A 24913-nucleotide genomic window follows, 5' to 3' on the forward strand; every position below is an offset into this window, starting at 1 on the left:
ACCTTACCAAGACATTGTCATTCGTCATGGAAATAGGTTGTTAGATTTCAAGAAAAAAAGTGCTGGTTTGTGCTAGTTAGTGGGGAATTTAGGCTCTTAGGGCGTGCAGTACTGAAACTCAACAAGTGTTCCAAACCTCGGCCTTTAAAAAGACCTCGACAAATCGCTTAAGGAAGACTTTAGTTTTCTTACTCCGTGGCATATTTTGATATCGGGTGACAGATCTCAGATTACCAATTATGCCAGCTAAGTCAAATATGTAAAAAAGATAATTTGTGCATTTTCAATAAGTAGTTCACTAATCATTGCATTACACGTACGCATGTCTTGATGTCCATTGCAGTCAATAACGCTATCCCGAAGGAATTATTTTTCTCTATTTCAAGGGCCCTGTTTTCTAGAATTATTTCCCATCTAAAAGAAAAGCACCCTCTATATAAATATGTGGGGATTTAAGATCTCAAACCTAAATATCAGTTCATCTATCTTTTATGGGTCGTTTTTGATGCTCTAGCTTTCGTTGTGTATAAGAAGATTGATGGCCTTTTATATTTTAGATACCTTGCTGATTTTGAGCCAGTTCGGTGCCTTGGGAAAGGTGGCTTTGGTCTTGTCCTTGAATCAAGGAACAAACTTGACGACTGCACTTACGCTGTGAAGCGAATTTGCCTGCCAAACAAGTGAGTGCACCTCAGAATTTTTTTTTTAATTTGAATCTGCAGGTTGTTTTTGAGAGGGGAAGAAAATGCAACCAAATAAATTGTTCACACGTTACGAGTAAACAGACTGGATAGCTTGTGCCTATTGATCACTGTGAGAATGATGGAAGTGGCCGTGTGCAACAAGTCTCATTACCTGTGCCTGTTTTTCCATTTTTTTTTATTATCTGGGTTCCATTGGGGTCAAATAAAACTGCTTGTTGGATTATTCTAAATTTTGCAAGGAGACACCATGGCAAGAATGGAACTGGGAATATCCTAGTAATGGCAGTTGCCCTAAATGTTTTGTTGTATCAGTAGCCTGTACTGCCGTCAAATGTCCACTTCATCTCTTCGTTAACTGTCTCCACTTTCCCCTTCCCCAAAGTAAAGAGCGACTCGCCTAGATTTAGTTTTTGTTTCAATCAAAAGCTGCCAGACCAGGAAGAAATCTGTTAACCATTTACAGATCTTGGAATGCTTTTTTGTTTCCACATGAGATCATTGCATTTAGATGTAGTCATCATGTTTTGGTGACAGTGATCATTTCCAATGTATAACTACGGTGCCTGGAATGAGTTTCTGACGGGTGTGTTTAGCGCCCTCTCCCGCCCCATACATCAAAAGTCGCCCCGAAGTGGCAATGGACAACATCGCAAAAGCCGGAGTGTCATGCTGTCGTGATCCTGGCAGTTGGTGGTAGAAATGCTAGTGAAAAGAACGAGCGAACGAGAGTGTCGCTGTTGTCACGGTGTCTCAACTCCTGGCTGCCGAAGCTTCTGTGGACTGTGAAACAGGAGAGCGACCTGCTGCAGAACAGGCGTCTGCCATGTCCATTCATCTACATCAATTGATCTCTCTATAAGTGAACCTATTTTATTTTCACTGTTTTCATGGCAGGCTGCAGATAATCCTTCAGGCAGTGACCACATGCCCATTGTTTTAAGACTGAATAACCCAGGTGTGTCCCTCCCCACCTAAACTCCCCGCTGGAAATTTGAGAAGGCAAACTGGTCATAGGTCAGCCAATTCTCGCTGCTCACATGCACACCTCTTGACAAGCTTTCAATTGACGAAGTGAATGAATACTTCACGAATTGTGTCCTTCAGGCAGCCATAATGGCAATCCCCATGACCTCGGGACGCCTCCCACACTGTCCCAAGCCTTGGTGGAATGAAGAATGCTCAGAATCGCGAAAAAAACAAAACAAGGCATGGAGCATACTTCGACGCTATCTGACATCAAGCACTCTTCTTCACTTTAAGCAAATGAAGGCCCGTGCATGGTACATTCGCCGGCAATCAAGTGGTATGCGACATCAATAAATAGCCACACATCCCCGAAAGAGGTCTGGGATCGGATTCACAAAATCTATGGATCCTATCGTGCTTTCACCATTCCCCCGTTATCCTGCTACGGAACCTGCCCAGAAAGTCTAGGAACAAGCTGATATTCTCGGGGAACATTTCGAGTTTGTTTGAAGTTCCAGGCACTATTCACCATCATTTCTTTGGCTAAAACAGCAGAAAGAAGCCAGGACCATAAAGGCACCTGGTGGTACATGGGAGTTGTATAATAGATCCTTCACCCTTATTGAACTAAAGATGGTCCTTCATAGTGTCAAACCCTCGGCAGCTGGTCCTGACTGTATCCACTACTTAATGTTGAATCATCTGCACCTGGAAACAAAATTCCAGCACTCATTTTTTAGCTTTAATGTGTTGCACGTTGCAGCATAACCTCAAAAATACCAGTCTTTTGTTGAAAGGCACAAGAAAACTAATTTTAAAGCTAATTAGGTAAACAATCTCAATGTGCACCTGGTGGATGCATGTGGAGCCTATTTGGTAGGTAATCTAGCAACGTTAGGGAACTTCTTACGTTGTCATGACATAGCAAATTCCATCGGAGCAGCACCACTCTTTGGAATTCAACATTTCCTTCTTAGCTTTCCTCCTCAACTCACAAATTGCGCATTGTACCAAACAGTTCCAGAAGAAAGAAAGGAGGGACTCCCCTCTTGCCCGAACCCTCGTTTGTGTACCCAGACACAGCCATTCCCCCCCTAGAAGATTAGCCCGTCGCTCAAAATTTGGACAAAAGTTGCTTTTCCCATTCCGTTCACCCTTAATTAAGCTGACAGTGCTGTGGAAGCTACGTGCTCCTTGGGCCAGCCACACGCTCGTCACCCCACAGATACTTCGAACAGCTGGGTTGTAACGCGTTGGCGCTACTGACACCACCACAACGCTGACAGCACCACTAACGGCGAAGCTCATAACCACGCCAGCCTTGCTACGTCACGAATTCAGGGAATCCTTTTTCTGTTTTCGTTTTTGCCGCATATCCCATGACGCATCGCGCTCTACGTTCGCTTCTCTTCGAGCGCTTGCTCGAGTGCTTCGTTTGGAATGAAAAATATAGCCAGTCATTCGAAATACAAACGTGCGATTATCATTTACAGTTATTATCCGTCATGCTTGACTCATTTCCGAACGAAATTTGAATATTTAATTTTTCATTTCCGTACCCTTTTAAACCAGAAAGAACTCGGATGCTACTACTAGTTACAGGCCAATTGCATTGACCAGCTGTTTTTGTAAAACCTTCGAAAAAATAATTAATAGACGATTGATGCCGCACTTGGAAAAACATTGCATCCTGGATAAATACCAGTGCGGTTTCCGCTTGTCCCGCTCGACACAGGATTAATTGGTTGGATAGGAGACAACTGTGCGGGAGGCTTTTGTCAATAGACAGTACTGCCTCTCTGTGTTTTTCGATCCCGAGCAAGCATACGATACTGCCTGGCGGTATGGAATTTTGAGGGATTTGATTCACATTGGTATCCAGGGCCCTATGTTCCATGTCATTGAGAGCTATTTAGATAGACGCACCTTCCGAGCTAGGTTGGGGTCTGTACACGCAGAATGGTTTGTGCAGTAAAACGGTGTTCCGCAGGGAGGTGTCTTCAGTGTTACTCTGTTTGTTATAAGAATCAATTCTATCTTGCATGTCACACCACAATCAGTCCACTATTCGCTGTATGTAGATGACCTTCAGATCACTGTTTCCTCATGTAACCTTTCAATCTGCGAACGCCGTGCTCAACTGACTATTAATAATGTGACAAGGTGAGCTGACAAAAACGGTTTTTAGTTCTCCAGGGGGAAAAAACTGTTTGCGTTTGTTTTTCACGAAATTGTGGCGTGATGCCGATGCCTTCGTTTACCGTGTACAGTGCACCAGTTCAGATAAAAATGGAGTACAAGTTTTTAGGGCTTATATTTGATTCCAAGCTCTCCTTCAGCCAACATATCAATACTTTAAAACAAAAATGCCATAAATCTTTTAATATTCTGAGAGTTCTCTCCCATATGACTTGGGCTTCCAATCGATTGTGCCTGCTAAGAATCTATAGGCCGATTGCGCAGTCAAGCCTAGATTACGGATGTTTGGTGTATGGATCAGCGAGTGCGTCAACACTGAAAATGTTGGATCCAATCCATCATGCAGGAATCGAACTTGCCACCGTTGCGTTTCATACATCCCCTGTGCTGAGCCTCTATGCTGAAGCTAATGAAATGCCTCTAGAGAAAAGACGAGATGTCCTAGGTCTAATGTATTCCCTTAGGATGCGGTCTGTATTACAACATCCGTGTCGGGAGCTAGTCGAGGGAACACGTTTTGAACAAACTTTCCAAAGTAAGCCCACTGTTAAGCCTCCCTTTTCATTGCGGAACAAGACCGCGGCTGTTTCGGCTAGCCTTCAGACAAACCCACATATTGCTCAGCTTTTGGGAACAGTGGCACCATGGGAGCACAGTCTGCTCATCACAAACTTGTCACTGACTGAGTACACCAAGGAAAATACCCCACCAGAAGTCTTGAAACAGGAATTCTTTTAGCTACAAAATACATATAAAGACTACACCAGCTTTTATACTGACGGCTCAAAAACCGACTCCTCTATCGGCTGTTCCGTATTGGGCCTTCACTTAAATGTGTGCGGCGGATTAATTCCAGTGCAACTACCTTGACTGCCGAGTTCTACGGTTTACTATAGGCCACAGACTATATTATCAAAAATAGGCATCCATACTCTGTAGTTTACACTGATTCACTAAGTGCTGTGAGAGCACCCAGATCCCTTGAGACAGCAAAAAAAATTTTAATAACTCAGCTACAACATAAAGTGGTTGCTGCAGCTGGGGAAAACAAATTGCAGATAGTAGTCTTTTGCTGGGTGCCTAGTCACGTGGGTATACCCGGCAATGAAGCTGCTGATCGTGCCGCTTCCACATGTGCTGCAAGGAAGGTTGATATTCACGACATACCATACCCTACCAAGACTACAAAGTGGCCATAAAGAAAAGTATCAGGTGTAAATGGCAAAAGGAATGGTCCCGCAAAACCTACCACAAACTCCATGTTGTGAAGCCGATGCTAGAGTAGTGGGTGAGTGCCCGTCACAGGGACAGTTTTTTCGAGGTCGTCCTTTGTCGGGTTAAGAATTGGCCACACCCATCTAAAACACGAATATCTGCTTCGCCGAGAGGATCCTCCTGCATGCACACACTGTTCAGAACCATTAACTGTGGTGCATATCCTTCTTGAGTGCCCCGCATATTGCAGATAGTACTGCCAATTCCACTTCGCCCAGTTTTATTCAGCACACTTGCCTTTACACCTTGTTCTTGTGCTTGGGGATGAACGTTTTATAAATCATACATACGTTATTAAATTCCTAGAAATTGCTGAGAAAGTTGCCCTATCTGATGCGGGCCTATGGAGTGAGGAGAAGCAACTTGTGCTCGAGGAAAACATTAGTGCATGAAAAGCGCCTCGAGTATCGCCCTCTGGTCCTGTCCGTTTAGTGAACACAGTGCCAAAGTCCCGTTCCTGAGCATGGCCTTAACATGCCCATAGTTGGTTTGCACCCCCCTAACTTAGGGATCTGTATCGTGCACTAGCTTGATTAGTCCGATTTACTATAAATAAGAGCTTGGGGCATGAGTCATGCTCGTGCCAATTTTACTGAGAATGAATTTTATTCACTACCTTATTCGGCATATACCAGTACAGTTACAGTAGGGCAACTAGAACTAGCTTCTGTACCGTTTATATCTTTAGCTTTCGGTTGCACGTCAAAAGATCCCCAGGTGGTCGAAATTAATCCTCAGTCCTCCGCTGGGGCGTGCCAGATGCCCGTCGTAGGTTTGGCACGTAAAGCCCCCAAATTTGACTTTGTTTACATCTTTGCTCTTTTCTTTTGGTCTGAAATACAAATATTTGGGGCCACTACTGCTACTTCTCAATTATAGAAGAGACCACGAAGATAATGCTTTGTGTTAACACTTGCTGTCCTTTGTTTTTGTGTCGCAGCCCAGAAGCCCGGGACAAAGTGATGCGTGAGGCCAAGGCCTTGGCCAAACTTGATCATGCAGGGATTGTGCGCTACTACAATGCTTGGCTCGAAAGCCCACCCCCAGGCTGGCAGGAGCACCAGGACGACGTCTGGCGCGGAAGGTTTGAGCATCTCTTTGTTGTGGTAGATTCGTCCCACTTGACCGGAATGGGGGGTGCTGAGTTGGAGAATTGTTGAGGCAGGCCTCGTTTGAAGAAGGAGCTGGAAGAGTAAGCACTTGACGTTTCTGAGAACTCTTGGAAACATTACGCAGGTGTGATTGAGTTTAAAGTCTTTGTTCTGCCTGTGACAGAAAGTGGCCTAAAGTGTTCTTTTTTATTGCAGCTTCGACTTGTGTGCCTCGAGCGTGTACTCGGAATCGGAAAAGACAGCCACTTCGGCAGCGAGGCAGTTGCCATCGCCCACCCAGCCGTTCAACCCCCTGCGTCCTTTCGACGTGGCATTCAGTGATCACTTCCTGTCGCATGACTCAACGTCCAGCGGGATCACCGCGGACCGTCTCCTGTCCTCGTTCACCACAGATAGCTTGCCCTTCGGCCCCTATGCTGCTACGGAAGGCGAGGACTCTTTCATCAAGTTCGAGCATTCGCAAAGTGCCAGGGAGGAGTCCGAGGAGAAGAAGCAGCCCGTGGTGCCCAAGGAACGGCCAAACAGCCTCTGTTTGGACGAAAATCGCTGTGTCAAGGTGTACCTCTACATTCAGGTACATTTGGGGTCTGGAACGCCGCAGTGACACGCGGAACGGGGCCAGACGTGTAGAACGATAGGACCCGAATTGTTGTCGCTTGAATGTCTGGCTCCCGTTGTGCTCAAAGTGTGCTGTGGAGCTTTCGTGTGTTTTGGGTCTTTATTGTGCCATTCTTGCGTGTGAGCAGCACTTTTGCATTTTGGATTTTCACATTCTCACTTGTGAAAACTGAGATTGGACGGTTATGTCCCATCCCCTTTTCCATTGAAAAGGTTGTATGAAGTACCCTGTTTGCAGGTTGCTTTTTAGGGGTCTGTATGAGCAACAGTATGCATTGCTTGCACAGTTTCAGTAAAAAAAAAAAAAATTGGTTGTTTACATAAAATTTAAAGTTATATCTGGGATCCCATGGAGCCTTTAAACAAGCAGTTTTTTTGTCATTCTCATATATTGGCTGTTGTAGTGCTTTCCATCCGTCTTGAGTTACATTTCATGCGTTGCTTTGCCGGCACACAAGTAGTTTAGCCGCATGTTGATGTAAAAAAAAAAAAAAAAAGCTTAGCATAAATTTTGAGCTAAACACATGCCTTTCTTTGTGTAAGGCTCATAAAATATCATGAGCCATTCCACTCTGTGAAGGTGGAGGACCAGAAAAGCTGTTTAGCACACGACACAGTCTTGCCCCGAGGAGCTGGAGGAAACTAGACACGCGCGAATGGACCGCCACTCGGCGGAAAGCACACACGTGACAGGACCGCCACACCAGGAGAGCCGAAGCAAAGGAAACTAGGCGTGCAAGTGCTTGGAACGACGACAAAGAGGGCGGTGCGACCATAGACATGGCCGACACAGGTCACACAGCAGGAAATCTTTGAGGAACCTTTATTATCTACCTGAGAGTCTACTGATCTTGAAAATGGTGCTTATTGATAACTAACCTACTGAATAGATCTATGTATTGCTAAATTACCCAAGCATCAAGGAGAATCCAGGGAATGGTGTTTCACCCGCCGCCCGTGCCGGTCTCTGCAGGAGTAACTGTTCTAAAGCAAAACCCTAAAACAAATGGCATCTTGCACGTGCATTCGTCAACGCTTTATTTTGGTCATTTACCTTGAACCTTTTATACGAGGAAGGCGTGCACGTGTGGCACGTGCAGCGGTACGAGCGTAGAGTTTTTAGTAACTGCACACTAAAAATCCATGGAACCCTTGCCATAAACAGCTTCGCTGTAAAATATTAGGTGCTTGACAAAATCGGCCATCTGCATTAAGTACCTATTTCAGACTTTTTGTTCACGTTCCACCCATTGAAAAGCATGGTAAAGAACTCAAGCATGCAGCTCATCTCATCACACGGCCGTCTCCTTCCACATTATAAAGTCTGTCTGCAATGGTCGCCATCACCATTGCAACGAAGCGTCTGCTGAATAGATGCACACATGAACACACTATGAAACCAGCAACAACGGATGCCATTTTTTTAAATACAGTCTGCTAAAGTCAACGCAGCGACGCTGTCAATATGGAGCACACATTAATGGAGCATAGAGGCGATTGGCCTGTATGCTCCATTCATGGATTCGTCCAAATTGCATTTCACGGCGTAAATATTGTATTTTATTTTTCTGAGGAAGTGCATTTTATTGCAAATATGATTAATCGAGGCAGTTAAAAAAAAATGTTCCTTGAGCATGCAGTGTCTCTTTTAAGAGATATTTTGGTATAGTATCAACCAAGGTCCTCAGTCAAGCGTCAACAAAGCCAACCCTGACTTTTGCTGCTGTATTCCTTATGTCTCAGTTCCACTCATACCCCAGAGGGCTTGTGGAATTGAATTATGAAAATCTTGAATCCCTTTATCTATTTCTCAAATTATCAACTATACTCTGTTTCACCTTACAACCTTACGTCTGAGCACAGCCAATTCTATCTGCGTCCAGGACCAGCTGATCGCCGGCAATAGGTCACATGACCCTGCTGGTCTGACCGACCAACTGCAGCCAAAGGCTGGGGAGATAATTTAAAAGCAAAAGTGACAAATTGACCTTTATTTTGAAGTTTTTCTATTATTTGCAATGCATGTGGTTTGGTCGGTGAAGAAGCGTATAGCTTCTGGCAATGTTGTACAACTTCTGTCACTTCATTGCATGCCCATTTTCCAGTGCACTGTGCTCAAGCGATCCAGTTCCTGCATGTTTTTACCACATGGTGTTTCCGTGTGATTTCGTTCTGTAGTGGCTAAGTCACGTCCTCCGAAGCTTTCGTCCCCGAGTTGCCTAGAGACGGTCTTCCCCAAAGGTTCGTTGGGGAGTTGGGCGCTACAAATCGTGCTGAATGTGTGCTGTACATTTCAGCAGGTCAATAGATACAATATTATTGTACCATACCTTGCATCATGCTCTGTTCAACTATGATAAGTAAATAGATTGAGCGTGGATGCACTTGGGGGGGAATACCGTTTTGAGACCCGAATTGTCGCATTTAGAGCTGTGGTGTATAATATCGTAGATCTTCCTGTATCAGACAAAATCGCCTCCTTCAGTTTTTCAGAGCATGCGCCACACGGAGTGGCACCCAATGTGGAAGCAAGTTCATGTGACATAATGTCGGCGTTCCATTGGTCTGGGCCGCACGTAGCATTGACTGCGGTCGGACGTAAGCTGGAACAGAGTATAGTGTCCATTACGATAGAAAGTTGGGCTAGTACCTATGTAGATCTATTCTAAAAGGTTTTTTCCACATGGTTTTTTCCACATGGTTTTTTCAACCATGTGGAAAAACCAGCAATGGCTCTTTTGTGCTGTGTCACACTCTGTATACATTTGCTTATTTGTTTGTTGGAGTGCCATTACCCTTTTATGGTTGAGATTTTCTTTTTGTCCAAATGATGTGGTTGGGTTTTGTTTCCAAAAGAATAATGGGAAAAAAATAACTAAATAAGTGCGCCGGGATTTAAAAGAAAAAAAAAAAATTAGTATAGAGCGGGTGCACGTACAGTCCTTGCAGGCTATTGAGATTGAGAAATATTGAATGTAAATATTTAGGGCAAAAAGTTAGTTGTTGCCTTTCTTCTTATTCGGTTTCAATTTGGCATATCTACTTCGGTGACATTCCGGTGGTCTCGCCCCTCGAACGGGAGGTACTTTACAGAGCTTCTCCATTGGATGATGAGCTCTTATCCTTTTGTATTCAAAGGATAAGAGCTCATCATCCAATGGATGATGAGTTCTTATCTGAGAATTCTGAAAAACATCAGAAATCTGATTTGGGAGAGCCAGCATCCCGATTGCCACCACCGTAAGAGCAGTTGACACCCGAAGCGACCATCTCGCGCGCATCACGTGCATGGAACATCCTATTTTTAGACTCTAAATAGCCGAAGCAAGGTGAAACACTGTGCGAATATGACGTTTATGGTTTGCCTAAAGCATAGCAGATAGCAGAACCTTCCGGGGTGCGTTCAGTTTTATGGTTAGGTGGGAACTTTTAAGTACAGGGTGTCACAAAAAAGATTTACATATTCTTTTCTACCGCAAAAATTAACTAGGCATTGCCAAACGCCCTATCCGATACCATATTCAAAAGTTATAAGTGATTTTCAGAAAACTTCAATGGGAAAATGGTGGCCGACAGAGTTTTCGAATACATCGGGCTCTATGGCACCAGAAACCGAAAATGGGCAAAAATGGGCTCCATTTTCCCATTAAAATTTTCAGAAAATCACCTATAACTTTTGAACAAGGTATCGGATCGGGCTGAAACTTTGGCATCTGGTTGTGACCTGTAGCGCTACGTTTGGGCGGAGAATGAGCGTTCGGTGATGCCTAGTTTATTTTTGCGGTAAAAAAGAATGTGTAAATTTTTTTTTTTGTGACACCCTGTAATGTAATAGTTGTTGTACATATACAACAACGACTGTCAAAGGGTTAACACATTTTTATAGAGTGGGCTTTAGTTACGAAAAGGAGAAGCACGTTAGTGTTTGGGGAAAAGAAATGAAAACCTAAAATGGCTGTAGCAAAAGGAACAACAATAAAATCCTGAAATTCCCAAGTTCCCACTTATAGACCGACACGCGGCCCTGATGTCACGCAGCTGCGGTGGCGCTGTCGACGGCACTGCGCATGCGCAGACGCTTCGCTTAACGCGAATTCGGTTTCTGCGCACACGCAGTGCCCACACCTGGTGTGGGCAAGAGCGGGTTTGTTTGTAAACGTAGTGTTGGTCTATAGTTGATGAAAACTTTCCAGATTATTCTATCGTAATAATGAGGTCTCTTCGGCAGATATGTTTGGCAGTATGGTAACATAAATGAAAAGAGTGCTTAGTCCCAGTGATTATCCCATGCAGATGCAGCTGTGCAAGAAGGAGAGCCTGAAAGAGTGGCTGAATGCCCATGCCAGCAACCGGGACTATGGGCAGGTTCTGGACATCTTTTACCAAATAGTTGGTGCAGTCGAGTACATCCACGACAACGGCCTCATCCACCGAGACCTCAAAGTAAGTCTCTCGGTGAAAGCAAAAGAATCATCCCCACTACCACGTTCCAATTCGTGTAATGTGCAGTGATGTGATTGCTGCGCCAATTGCACCAAACTGTGCCAAGGGGCTAACTCTGCTACATTTTGCCAAAATATGGGTAATCTGCGCCAAGCCTGCGCCAAAGAACCAATTTTACTCGCCTTTCAAAACCGAATCTAAACTGAGTACTGTAATGAGCACACGTGAGCTAGGTGGCGCAAGCACCCAGCCGACACAAAGTACCCTGCATCAATCATTCATCCTGTCTTGCATGGTCTTTTCCGCCGTATCTCATTTCGCGCTGTCGTCCTCTCGTCGTCTCGCGTCTTTTCAAAACTTTTTCAACGATAGACGCGGGTGTCTACAGATGCTCCGACACTAGCGTGCTGGGTACTAGCCATGTCATCATGCTGTGAAACGAAACCATGCTTTTGCGCGGCGGAAGTTACTTTGTGAGCTGAAGCACTTGCTCCTGAAAGCAATGGCCGTGGGAAAACTATATTTGGTCCCTGCCTGCCAGTCGCCATGGTCGCGTGACGTCGAGTGTTGCCGTCGCCACGTCGCTGCAGATATGGCGCTTTCTAAACTGAAATGTAAGGACCGCCCTAATCTTCATCAACATTCCTACTCTTGTTTAATACGCTACTACAAAAATTCCTCTAGATCAAAGACTGCTGTGTCGAAGTACTGTTTACCTGGGTTTCTCTCGGTAAACTTTCTTTCGAGGGGGACCCCGGTACGTGAAAAATCTGCCGCGAGGGAGTTGTTGAAGAGAAGTGAGCTAAAGCAAAGGAGGCAATGTCTGTTACGCTGAACTCGCACAGCGCGCTTGTTTGTCTCGAGTTCAGACGTTGCACAAAGCGCTCCAAGAACCTTTTGACTCTGGCTCGTGATGTCTTGCATCAATGTGCTCAGGTTCTTTTTTTTTTCTGTGTGTTTAGCTTATACCTCGCCAGCCACTCTGGCAAGCACGTGCGACTGGGTTGTTTTTTGTCGTATGCTGGACAGTTACATTTTGTGTACAATTTTGGCAACCAGTTGGCGACAGAGCGGAGTGGCATGGTTTCGATCGAACAGCTATCTCCGCTCGCGTGACAATTTCGCATTGCACTGCAGTGGTCACGTGTATCAACAGTTAGAGACTGCTTTTATTTATTATATAACTAGTCAACCTAATAATGTGATATTTAATACTAAGCTGGTCACTTTAAAAGAAATTTTAATAGATGCAGTTTGGTTCTTATTTACCTATAGCAGGTACATATATATGTATCATTTTACTGAAGCATTGCAATATGTTTCATGTCATTGGCATTTCAGTTACATGTTGAAAGACTCCCAGGTGGTCTAACTCGACTATAATATGTTTACTGCGGGGAGCAAAGTGACCTTTGTTTGTCCAGCACTTGAAACAAATATTTTTATTTTTCTAAGAGTATCTGCTCCAAAGTCCACTTTTGTTGCTCCAAAACACTGTTTTGACTGCTCCGAAAGGTGCTCCAAAACAGCTTAGGCCAATCAGGTCACTGAATGTGGTACACGTGTGCTCCAAGCGCTGGAATTGGGGCAGACGACAAAGTCGCCACTGCTTCATAGTTTTTTGGGTCCACGTTACGGCCGCCATAGTTGCGCTTCGTGGTCAGCGACGTCATCTTGAGATCCCGGCTCTCAGAAATCTAAGCTGAAACCGCTGGGTAGAAGTAATGCGATAATAAATTATTTACAGCGTCTTGGCATCTTTTACTCTGTGTTCCACGATTAGTTGTGCCGTGTGCATTACTAAGCGTAAAAACCCAAAACTGTTACAGTTGTACTCCTTTAACTCTTTTCTTCTAAAGTCAGCGATTTCCCAGACCTTAAAGAAAAGGCTGAAGCCGGTGATTTCCCAACCTCTGGGCAGCCCATTGATAAGTGACAGTAACCTCCAGGCTGGCTGTGTTTTTGTTGAGCCTCGCCAAATGAGCCTAGATATTTTGACGAACAGTTGTTTCTCCAAACTAGAGTGCAGTGCTTCATAGCCATTTGCGGTGCATGAAAGCTGGCAAACATATGAGTAGTAGTGAATAGATTTTTAAACTAACATTTGAAAGCGAGAACTAGTGAGCTACATTGTATATCATGGCCACAAGTGCCTCCACAGTTCGCCAAGTTATCGTGGAACGGAGTATAGTCATGTCGTACCAACAAACGGTACAGTTGAGGGGATCAGTTGAAACTTGGAAGGCTGCGGATGTACCCCAATGTCCCTTACGTGCTATTTGGCTTGTTGCGATGCAGGCAGACGCAAAGCACGAGTGAGGTTGAAACATGCAGGATGTATTTCATTCTCTCTTTGCTCTCTTTTTTTCATTTCGTGTTGATCTGTATCAAAATTAGGCTATCTATGGCCTAATTGTGGTCTCAATCTTAACTGGACAATGGCTACAGGCATTCACCGGTAGCAAAAATACAAAATTGGTTCTAGCCACCAACCACTGGTTGCCGGTACTTGCTACTTGGAGATTGGAGAGAGCACTTGCCTTTCTGACTGCAAGAGCGTTATCTTGACTGCATCACAACAAAATGTGTCCGACTTGTTGCCTTGTGTGATGTGTGATAAAAGTATGCTTCAGTGCTGATAAAGGTTCCCTATCTCTGTTTGATATTACATACCATACTTCAGTCGTCCTTTCTTCACTCATAATCATTGTTTGTTTTTTATTGTGGCTCTCAGACTGGGGGGGGGGGGGGGGGGGGTACTGTTTTTTTAGATTTCTCAGACATTCAACAAAATCACACACACTACTAATTCATAAGCTTTGCTCGATAAACATTGATCCTCATGTACTCGATTGGATTGTTGCCTTTTTAACTAATCGTTTACAGGTTCCAGTGTTAATAACAGTTGCCCTTAGCCTCTGTGGAATTCTGTTGTACTGCAAGGCTCAGTAATTGGTTCATTATTGTTTCTAATTTATAATAATGATTTAGAATTTAACATTTCATCTCCAATCTGTATGTTTGCTAATGACTGCATTTTGTACCATAACATAACTGATAGTCACATGCGAATAGTGAATTTTGAGTTTGAAGCGAATAGTGGTTTTGGCTGAATATTTTCTAATCAAATAGTTTCTTCAAGCCTTTCACTACTGTTGCATCATATTTAAACAAAAATCCAGCTAAACTCGTGAAAGTTGTTCTCAAGATTCCACTTGTCCATTTATGAGCTATTTTTAGTCTAACTGTATTTATGAACTGTGACCTCAGAAAGTCTGATGTCTTGGGATGGCAAGTAAACGACGGATTTGGCATAAAATTAAACCTATATGAGATGCCCAACAATACCTAATAGACCATTTGCGATATCCCCCAAGTTCCCCGGCCCGCGTTAAAAGAATCATGGGAACAGTGTTCCTTCAGCCCCTTGGTGATCAGTAATTCGAACCCCATTCTTGGTTACACGGGTTTTGAGCGTAATTCGAAGTCACCCTGAACGAGCACCTGATATACCCCAATGACCTGTCATATCGCTTTTAAAATTTCTCCTCAATGTCAGTGTTTTTGATACTGTGCATGCTGTCCACCCTTCAACCTGGATGGGCTGCAGAAATCTCTTACATTATTATCATGCTGATATTAAGTTAGAAACGCTAAAAATGCTAGAAGCAGCCCGCGGACTCCGAGCTAAATCCTGGTTTTTGTTGTTGTGAATTATCGGCTTTTTAAGCAATTCCTGCTCAAACAACAATCACGAGAATGATAATATTGTAAGAGATTTCTGCAGCTCAGGCCAGGTTGAAAGGTGGACCGCATGCGCAGTATCAAAAATGCTGACGTTGACGAGCAAATTTAAAAGTAATATGACAGGTCCTTGGGGTATATCAGGTGCTTGTTCAGGGTGACCACGAATTACGCTCAAAAACTGTGTAACCATGGAGTTGGTCGAAAATTAGCGATCACTAGGGAGCTGGAGGAACACCGTTCCCATAATTAATTGAGTGCGGGCCGGGGCGCTTGGGAATACTGCAAATGGTCTATTGAGTGAATTTGTGAATTTACAAATCTTGCTATATGCACATTGTTTCTCCATCTCAAATTAAAAGAAGAAAAAAAAAAAAAGAATTGCAAGTAATGGGCACAGGTTGATAGGTCATCCCTGCCTATCATATTCTCTTGCATAGCAGCCAGTTTAATTTTGAAAATTAACATTTACAAAGTTTCCGTTTCCTTTTATACACACTAGGTGTGGGCATGCTCCACCCCGTTTTGAAAATGTACTTTTCTCCCAAGCGATATCCATACTTTTTTTTTTGCGATATTCACACTTTTTTTTCCAAGTGTTGATTGCGGCGGGCAGAGTTGTATATAGAGAGTTTGGTCAATGGGAGGAGCGGGCAGAGCCAGGGCGTGCACCACACGCAGATAGAAGGCTTGACATGCTTTCTTGGCCAACCAGAAGCTGAAAAGGTTCCCCTAGGGGTGGTAGCGAGAAATAGTTTTACCATAAGTGTGTAAGAGTTAAATGGAGTAACTCATCATGGTTGAAAATATGGTGTATGTGATGTTTCAATTATGATCATGCAAAAAGATGTAAGAATCGAATGTGCCGCTCCAACTCTGATTTGCTCGGTCAGAGCCTGACCGCTCGGACAGCATATCCCTGGCCCGCGGTGCCTGGCGTATGGATCACGTCGATTGTTCTCCTAGATTTTGATTTTGCATGGTAGTGATAGAAAAGTCGCATGTACCATATTGTCAGTCACCGAGAGTTGCTCCGACGCACTTTTTAATTTTCTCCCGCAAACACCGCCAGGGTATTATTCGCGGCTTCTGGCTGGCCACATTTGAATTTGAGGATGCCCTGGAACATGTCCATCCCGCTCTCGGCCAGTGGCGCCTCCTCATTTGCCTCCTATACTACCCAATGAATGGCCAAACACTGTATTCGTGGCTCTGGCTGCTGGTTACCACATTGAGCGTACTTCTTACCAAGCACCGGTGCACTGCAGAGAAGCAACACCTACAGAGCTCATTTCCGTAGTTGCTGGAGAGATCTGCAAATTGAGTGCACAAATAAGCGCCAGAAAACCTGCAGCCTAAGCGTGACGTTCAATAATGAATGTGCTTCTCTTCTTTCCGTGTTTGTGGTGGCTCCCTCATAACCTGCAGATGGTTCTGTTTGCAGCCATCCAACATTTTTTTCGCCATGGACGATTCAGTGAAGGTAGGCGACTTTGGACTGGTGACGGCATTGACAGGAGGCTCCGTGGTGGCAACTCCGTCCGAGCCGACGACAGAGTCACTTACTAGCGAGTCTGGGCGGCTCACTGACCAAGTGGGCACGCAACTGTACATGAGCCCAGAACAGGTGAGTGAGGTGTGAGTGTCTGATAGCTGAAGACTTGCATTCATGAATTACCCTGGCTATCAGCACATAGTGCTATGCGCAAACAAAGCTGGTGGGTGCCAGTAACCATTACCTTAAAGGGACACTCAGAGTATTGATGCTCGCAGAGGTTTTTACTTAAACATGACATATGAGAGCCCATCCACCCAGAACACAATTTGCGGCTTGAAATTAGTTTTCTTTCAGCCCGAAAACTGCCGATCAAGAACTGGCCAGTTTGAGTTGCGCTTACTCTCTTCCCGGTGTCATGCCATTTTTGTTCAAAAATTGTTGCACTGACAGGGCAGTGTGTGCTGTGGCATTGTCATGATGGAACCACCATTCCATCCTTTCCCACAAATCGGGGCCGGTCCTGCTCGTAGGAGACATCATCGCAAACTTCTACCTTTCCCCACCCATCTGGCTCTCGTATAGGCCCACCTCATCTAAACAACCACCACAAAGTGGAAGCGTCTGCTCTTTTGCAGCTGCATCGTTTTGTCTGAAATAGTCTCAATTGATTCAATAGATTTTAGAAAACTCGATTGCAAGTACGAGTTTAAATATTATATGAAGATGTTACGATGTTTCACGTGTCAAGACGTCGGGCGAGTAAAAATGTCCGATCACATCCTTTGTACATTTGTTACTTTTAGAACATTGTGACGCCTTGTATTTTATTCTTTCCTCATTCATAGTTTGTTCTGTGCATTACGGCTGTCATGGCACCAAGTATGACCGCACTCTCGAATTTGAGCGTAAACTCGGAGCAAGAATGAACTACTTGAGATCGGGAAAATATCAATGAGATCTGGTTTTTGAACCCTCTGCTCACTTATTTTCACCGAGTACACAAAACGTGTTGGTCTTTGTTGCAATCATACTGGAGTTATATTGAATTGATGGACATAATAACATAAGGTATTTCCCATGAAATGATGATGCTGAAGTCTGCAATGCACTGAAGTAGTCTTTCATTTGAAACAGCATAAAACAGCTTTTGTAACTCGCTTCGCATTTCAAATTGATACTCATGATGAGAGGTAATTTTCAAAGTTAACAGAATTGATTTTCAATTGGAAAAATAAAAAAGGTGGTTACAAACAACTACATTTATGCCCAGTAATTAAAGAACAGTAGCAAATTGGACGTGTCATATCGATTAGGAAAGCTATTTTAAGTGTTCATCCGAACACATGCAGTGCACAGAGGATGCAATCACGAGTCAGCGTCCAAAACACCTCTACACACAACGCTAACATAACATCTCTTTTTTGATCGCAGTGATTCTTGCATAGTACAAAAAGAGACTGCAATTATTTATTCACATATTCAAAGAAAAAGTTGGCCAACCCATAGTTTCAGTCCACCTAAAGTTAGTAACAGAACTGACCATGTCCTGTGTTGAAACAGATGGACAGATTGGTAAAAATGATTGTGAAAGATAACCCACCCTTCGGGATATTACGGTAGTCTACATAGCTGCGTCAAACGGACATTTTACCAACCGACGGTTGTGCACCTTTAACGATTTCTAAATAAGTTGTTTTGTTCCCTTTCAACGCACTTTGGGGAACGGCACATTTGCGTGAGGAGCCATGTCTTCATTTGGCGTGCAGTACTGACCATAATAAAATGGCAAACTGACTCGCAGGCGCTCGAGCAAAGTACGATCCAGAAAAGGTGGTAATTTTTTTTTTTTTTTTCACTTTTTTTTTTTCTGCTATGTGGCATTTGATACAAAAAAAAGATGTCTCCATACTGTCTCAGAAAGATTTCCAGGCACCCTACCTCCGAGTAGCTACAGTTGCGACCCGCACAGCGCAAAAGCCAATGCGATCTCGGCCCCCGTGTGATGGGCGCGGTGGCTGAAGATGCGCATCAGCAAGCACAGCAGCCTCACATCTCCGCACGCGCACTCAGCAGCATGGGTCATGCCGCACTCGAATCCACAGCAAATGAGCTCAAGAGAGGGAGAAAGTTCCTTCGCAAACACATTTGAAGGGTCTACTTTTTTCGTAAAAAACATGACAGAGTCAGCGGACCAACTTGCACCACTAACACAATTGTGGTTGAGTTAGCGACTTCTAGATGGTGTGGCTGAGCCGCCACATCTTGCGCGCCTTCTGTGCTCTTGGAAGGGGGAAAAAAGATGGGGTCCACCATGGGCGTACCAACCAGGGGGGCAGGGGGGTCGCTTGCCCCCTCAGTTCTCAGAGTAGGGGGGCATGGCATGTGTTTTGCCCCCCCCCCCCCCCCTTCCCCCCCCGAAACAGTCGCCACTGGGCAGGGCAAACACTGGCCGGCGGCACCCAAGGGATCCCAAGGGCACCGCTTCTAGGCTCCGGGGGGGGAAGGGGGGGGGGGGGGGGGGGAGCGAGCGAGCCTAGAACCCTCCCCCCTTACTCAAATACAAGTTGGTACGCCGCTGGGGTCCACGTGCTCTTAAGTTTGATTGCAGTGATGCTTGCGTAAAGGGTAGGCACGGGTGCTGTCAGTTATTCACCCAAGCTGGCATTAATGTTAAAATCTAAAATTGTCTATTTGCACGCGTCTAGCACACTGCTAATTCCAAGAGTCGTAAAAAGGAAAAAATATATATATGTATATGTAGTATATCTTTTTTATTTTATTCATTTATTTTTTCAAGATTGATGGCCTCAAGTACAACCAGTCAGTGGACGTCTTTTCACTGGGCCTCATCTTTTTTGAACTCCTATGGCCCTTTTCCACCCAGATGGAGAGGATTCAGGTGAGTTCGGACTACCTCTGAAGAGTATTTGTCCGACGGCCATGTTCTTTTGGACGCAGGACCTCATGAACGCCAAGCGGCTCAAGTTCCCAGACAAGTTCAGGAAGACTTATCCATCTGAGGTGAGGATTTGTAGCATTTAAGCCCTTGAGAGAATTGGGCTGCATCATTGTTGAAGGGACACTAGCCGTGTTTACATGAATGCGACGTAGTCGCATCCAATCGAGTTGTCACGTTCAATATGGTCATGTAAACGGCATAATGCGCTAGGGAAGCGCATCGCATTCAAGTCGCTAGACAGAGGTGGGTCGAGATTGCGAATACGCATTCATTCAACCCATGTAAACGGAGGCCGCATCGCGTTTTGGAACGGGGAGGATTATGGGAAGGCGCTTCTGCAGGAGCGAGTGAACAGCTGAGAACATGTCGGCGGCCAACCTTGTCGGCGGTGACGGAGAGCAGTTCCGTGTGGTTGCCTGCAGTTTCTCCCGAGAAGAAACGCGAGGTTTTATTGCCAAACTAAATGAGCGGAATATGAGCTGTTCGGAGAGGGCGGCCCCTTTCCAAGCTTTGCGAAATAAGATTTGCGCGTCCGAGGGAGTGCCTAGAGGCTTTGGCGCAAGCACGAACAATGCCGAGAGCTCCGAGTACTGCATGGTAGTGCAGAACGGGCAGCTCCTACCTCGGTGCTGTTCCTGGCTGCGCTGGAGCCTTTAGGCCTCAGGGTCCGCTCGCGGTTGGCAAGGTTTGGCGAGGCGAGGCGAAGCGCGGTGGCGTCCTCGGAGCGGTTGGAAACAATCTCACTTGCCAGGCCATGCGCGCGTTTGTCGCCTCTCATCCAGAGTGGTCCAGCGGCCCGACCCGGAGCCCAAAACATTTGGGTTTTGATGTTTCTTGCGTCTCGTGAGTTGTAACTCCTTTTTACAGCATCGAAGACAGCAACACAATCTTTACGCTCGCCGAAAGCGTCAAAAGGCCTTCACGTGCGATGCACCGGAAAGTGTGGTCACGTGATGCGGCCGGTGCTGGAAACGCGGCTTCAACTTTGAGCTTTGACACGGCGTGGCGCCACCTTTGCGTAGGGCTTGGTGCGCATTCATGTAAACATTGCCGCATCGGCCTCCTTTGAATGATGATTTGAGTCTATGCGCTGAAGTCGTATCCATGTAAACGCGGCTAGTGACAGGGTATTTATGATCTCCGAGGTTTTTATTTGAATGTGATCTGTAAGAGCTTGACTATCCAGAACACGATTTGCGACTCGAAATTCGTTTTCTTTCCTCCAGAAAACAGCAGGTCGAGAATTCACCGGTTTCAGTCGCACTCACTCTCGTTTCCATGGTCATGTGGCATTCAAGATATGTGTACCAAGTATATTCAAAGCCGTGGATTATCCAAGACACGTATTCAATATTAAAGGGACACTGACACCCCCCAAAATATTTTTTTCATTTTTCGCCAGGTGCTTCATTATGGTGTCGGAGGACTACCCAATTAATATTTTGCAACAGAGTAGCGTATTTTTTTAATAAATCCAAAAGGCGCAACTGCTCGAAACCGAAACCCGACGGAGGTCGGAGAAGTGGAGAGAAGAGAGTGGAGTGGCGGAAGTCACGTGGCTACACCCGACCGTGCAATTTTTTTTTTTCCTTCCTTCTCCTTTTTGTAGCAGACGACCCGCGGCGTAGTGGGAACTGTTTGCAGCGCGATTCTTTTAAAGTTATGTTTGTTCCGCTCGCTGTTCTGTAGTCCAAGATGAGTTGTTTTGTACATTGAGGAGTTGGAGATGAGTAGTGAGTCCCCGTGGTGAATTTCCATGATCGGCTCCGAAAAGAATACAACCAAGATGTTGCGTGAAGAGCTGGCTCACATGTCCTGCGTCCGAAAAAAAGTGGCATTGTGCGGCAGACTTTCCGAAAGATCAACGGGATCGGGACCAATGGCTGGCTGCAATTCCTGTAGAGCATTTATAGGCACCTCGGAAAGCGGACGCTACCTGATTTATATGCCTCTTGCATTTTGTGGAAAGTGATTAGATTGAGTTCGCAGGTGTCAAAAAGGAGATCCCATACCATTTAATTCAGCGACGTGTCGTCCACAACATTTGTTTGTTATTTTCTTGTTTGTTTCTTCAGTGATATATATAAAAAAAAAGAAGAAATGTAAACATAAAAAAATGTTTGAAAAAAAAAGTTTCGTTGGGGATCGATCCCGGTCCTACCGCGTGTGAAGCGAACGTCTTTCCGACCGAGCTACTCGGACATCTTTTTGTTGGGTGATTTCTTCCCTTAGTAACAATGCAGCCGGTAAACTGTAAGTTGGAAAGTTTGCTGCCGATTTTCATCCAGCAAAAGCACTCCCGGGTCGAAATCGGGAAGCACCACGTATTGGCGACATAGTAAAGAAATCGTACGCGTGCATATTCAACCCGAAGTAGACCCGTCGTGCTTGACGTTTGCGCGAGCGATGTCTTCAGCCACGAGAAGGGAGCGACGGCTCGGCGACGTCTTCGTGCAAATCGGCTTGGTGGTCGGGCGTATTGTAGGGGATGAATACCAATTCTTTTGATCAGTCCCAAATTTCTCTTTTAAAGGCAGACAGAATTCGCCGGTACCGCGAACGACAGTTCTGAAGTAGAGGTCCAACGCCCGTCGTCCGCTGCCATCGCCGACCCCGCGAGTCCCACGATACGCGAAACGACGCACGCACAGAATGCTTCCGGTTCTCTGTGCAACTTTTTTTCCAATCAACGTATTTGCAGCTTTTTAGAAGCCACAAAAAATGGGTTTCATATTTTTTTCTATTTTTAATATTGAGTGTCTGCCTTCAGTGACCAACGACTTGGATTAAATTTGGTGGTCGCTTCGATACCTTAGAAAACGGCCCGTGACCATGGAAAAGAGAGTGAGCGAGACTCGAACCGGCCAGTTCTTGATCGGCAGTTTTCGGGCGGAAAGAAACCAAATTTCGAGTCGCAAATTGTGTTCTGGGTAGTTGGGCTCTCATATGTCATGCACAACTAAAAACCTCGGCGGGCATAAACACCCTGTCAGTGTCCCTTTAAAAATAGAAAAGAATATGAACACCATTTCTTGTGGCCTCCGGAAAGCTACAAATAAGTTGATCGAAAAAGAATGCTGCAACGCAGGCTGGACGACGCGATGGCAGTGCATGATGGACCAACATTGCAACGGACGTGGGGCCGCTCCTTGGGAACTGTCGTTTGTGGTATGGGCCAATCGATCTTCAAGTGCAGAACACTGAGCGGAAGAGATATAAATGCGAAAGAATGGCGCGACAAAACAGTGCACGCAAGTTCGTTGTCGTTGTCTGCTTCAGAGGCCGGAGAAGCGGAGGAAGAAAGAAAAATGCGGTCAGGTGTAGCCACAAGACTTCCGGTTATGAGCGTCTGTGCTCGTGTTTCGATTTCGAGCAGTTGAGTTTTTTGGCTTTACTAAAAATATACATGACTCTGCAGCAAATTATTGATTGGGTAGTCTCCTGACAACCAAATTAAATTGCCTGGCCAAAAAGGGCAGAGTTCTTGTAGCTTCTCTCACGTGTGGAACCAAGAACCGCGTGACAGTGCGGACCTGCAAATCTGCGAGTGAAAAGGCGATCGACTTTTTCGGTGTAGTAGGTTATAGAGGAGTAGAAGCAACGAAGAGGAGGTTGGAGTACAGCTAACTAGCACAGCTGGGGGACAGGGAGAAAGTGAAGACATTCTCTGCCCAAGTATGGGGATGCAGAACAATGCCAATTGGAAGTACTTTTTGTTCCTGAATCACCCTATTTGAGGTCAAAACTGCCTTGTGGTCCTCAAGCTTGCGAGGAAGTGGCAATGGGGGGGTGCTTATCTGGTGTCAAGCCGCGGGCCGCATGAAACTGCCTCGCGGGCCGTGGGTTGCCGACCCCTGCAATAGAGCATCGCCTGTTTCAAGTTGAGCAATACTTCGTGATTTACGCTTTCTTTTTTTTTTAGCTATCCCACATAGTAATTTTCTCGTTCAAACCTAAGTACACTATTGATGCGGCATTTCATCAAATAAACCAAATTTCGACAAACAAGAACCCGAACATTCTTCATTATCGTGTTTGTTGCTTGCATTGTTTTGGCTGCAATGAGTTTGCTCGGCTGACTTTGACGCAGACTTGTTTTTTTTGTATATCGGTAGTAAAAATATTTTGCATGCAGCTGAATGGTGACGAATCCAAGTCGCAACATTCCTTTGCCAATTGTATCGATGCGCTTTTATACTAGGATTTATTTAATGGCACCTAGCAGGCACAACTTACCATATAGGACATTGCACAGTTTACAAACAAGCCCGCATCAGTGTGGCACTGCATGTGCGTAGAAGACAGATTTGCACGAAGTGAAGGAAGAATGCATATGCTGTGATGACGACCGCGTCACTGTAGGGTGTGGGTCCCCATTGTTTCGTGGACAACTTTTCATGGACACATGTTTTGTCGACACGAATGTTTCATCGACATTCGTTGCACGAATTGCACGCTGTAGCAGGGTGTCTACCAACTGGGAAAACTGGGAATTCTCGGGGATTTTGAATAGTCTGGGAAATCTCAGGGAAAACTCAGGGAATTTGGGCTTCTATCGGGGAATTTTTTATTTTTATTTTTAAAAGGTGTTAGAGATGGATTCTTGCAGTCCAAAATTCTTCAGATATCAATGGAATGGGCCAAACAAACAGTCGAGCCTGGTTATATCACACTCGTGTATTTAGAATTATTGTTTATATATGAAACAGTTCAAACATCCCCTAGAAAATCACATTGTTCTTCTGTATCGAACGCCCATAACTCCCATGGCGGGGACACTCGATGTAGCAAACGAAGACGAAGCACGGCCGTCCTTCGCTTCTCCCTGGGTAGGATTGTGCCGGCGGGAAGCACATAGCTCGGGTTGCGTGGCTGGCAGACCGCCAAGCCAGCATGCGCGCACGCGGGGATACGCAGCAAAAAAGCAATTGTATAAAAAATTAAAAAAACAACCAATAAAAACAAAAAAAAAAAAGTGAAGGATGGCAAAAGCAAGGGGAAGGGCACTCGCGTGCGTAGGGAGGGCAGGTAGTGCTCGCTGTTGGAACGGTCGCGTGCGCTCTTTTCCCCGAACACCGCTGTTGCTGCACGACTCCTTAGCCCCAAAATAAAGAGCAGTGGAGTGTGTTGACAACAAGGGCCGAACAATCGCACTCTGAATGCCTCATCTTTGTTTACGTTTTTCTTTCCCTGTTATTCTTTTGGAGCTCAGCTCTTAGGCGCCCGTTTCTGGCTTGAACGGCGTCGCGGTCGGCGTAACCGTGAGGTCTCGTGACCCCACCTCTGAGGTCACAGGACATCAAGGGTGGCGGGTCACGTAAACCTCCGTTTACCTTTTTTATATTTTATTCGCTATGAATTTTACTAACCATTCCGTTCTGTTTTCTTTTTGAAT

General features: G+C 45.2%; 1 protein-coding gene across 4 annotated transcripts in view; it reads left to right on the plus strand.

The window, feature by feature from the left end:
* The window catches only part of LOC8042986 (eukaryotic translation initiation factor 2-alpha kinase), a 71161-nt gene that overhangs the window by 40497 nt on the left and 5751 nt on the right, over positions 1-24913 (plus strand). For 2 of the 4 annotated variants that reach the window (XM_040500738.2, XM_029994352.4), the window contains 7 exons: positions 558-680; positions 6085-6228; positions 6452-6830; positions 11168-11317; positions 16506-16688; positions 19357-19458; positions 19518-19580. In XM_040500738.2, coding sequence (XP_040356672.2) covers positions 558-680; positions 6085-6228; positions 6452-6830; positions 11168-11317; positions 16506-16688; positions 19357-19458; positions 19518-19580 — 1144 coding nt within the window. Of the gene's footprint in view, positions 1-557; positions 681-6084; positions 6229-6451; positions 6831-11167; positions 11318-16505; positions 16689-19356; positions 19459-19517; positions 19581-20744; positions 21620-22518; positions 24491-24913 lie in introns of those variants that run through there. The other 2 variants (XM_042287520.1, XM_040500737.2) reach the window with 2 other exon arrangements.

Source organism: Ixodes scapularis, unplaced genomic scaffold (genome assembly GCF_016920785.2).
Source record: "Ixodes scapularis isolate PalLabHiFi unplaced genomic scaffold, ASM1692078v2 PGA_scaffold9__187_contigs__length_104089568, whole genome shotgun sequence".
In the NCBI taxonomy this organism is placed as follows: Eukaryota; Metazoa; Arthropoda; class Arachnida; order Ixodida; family Ixodidae; genus Ixodes; species Ixodes scapularis.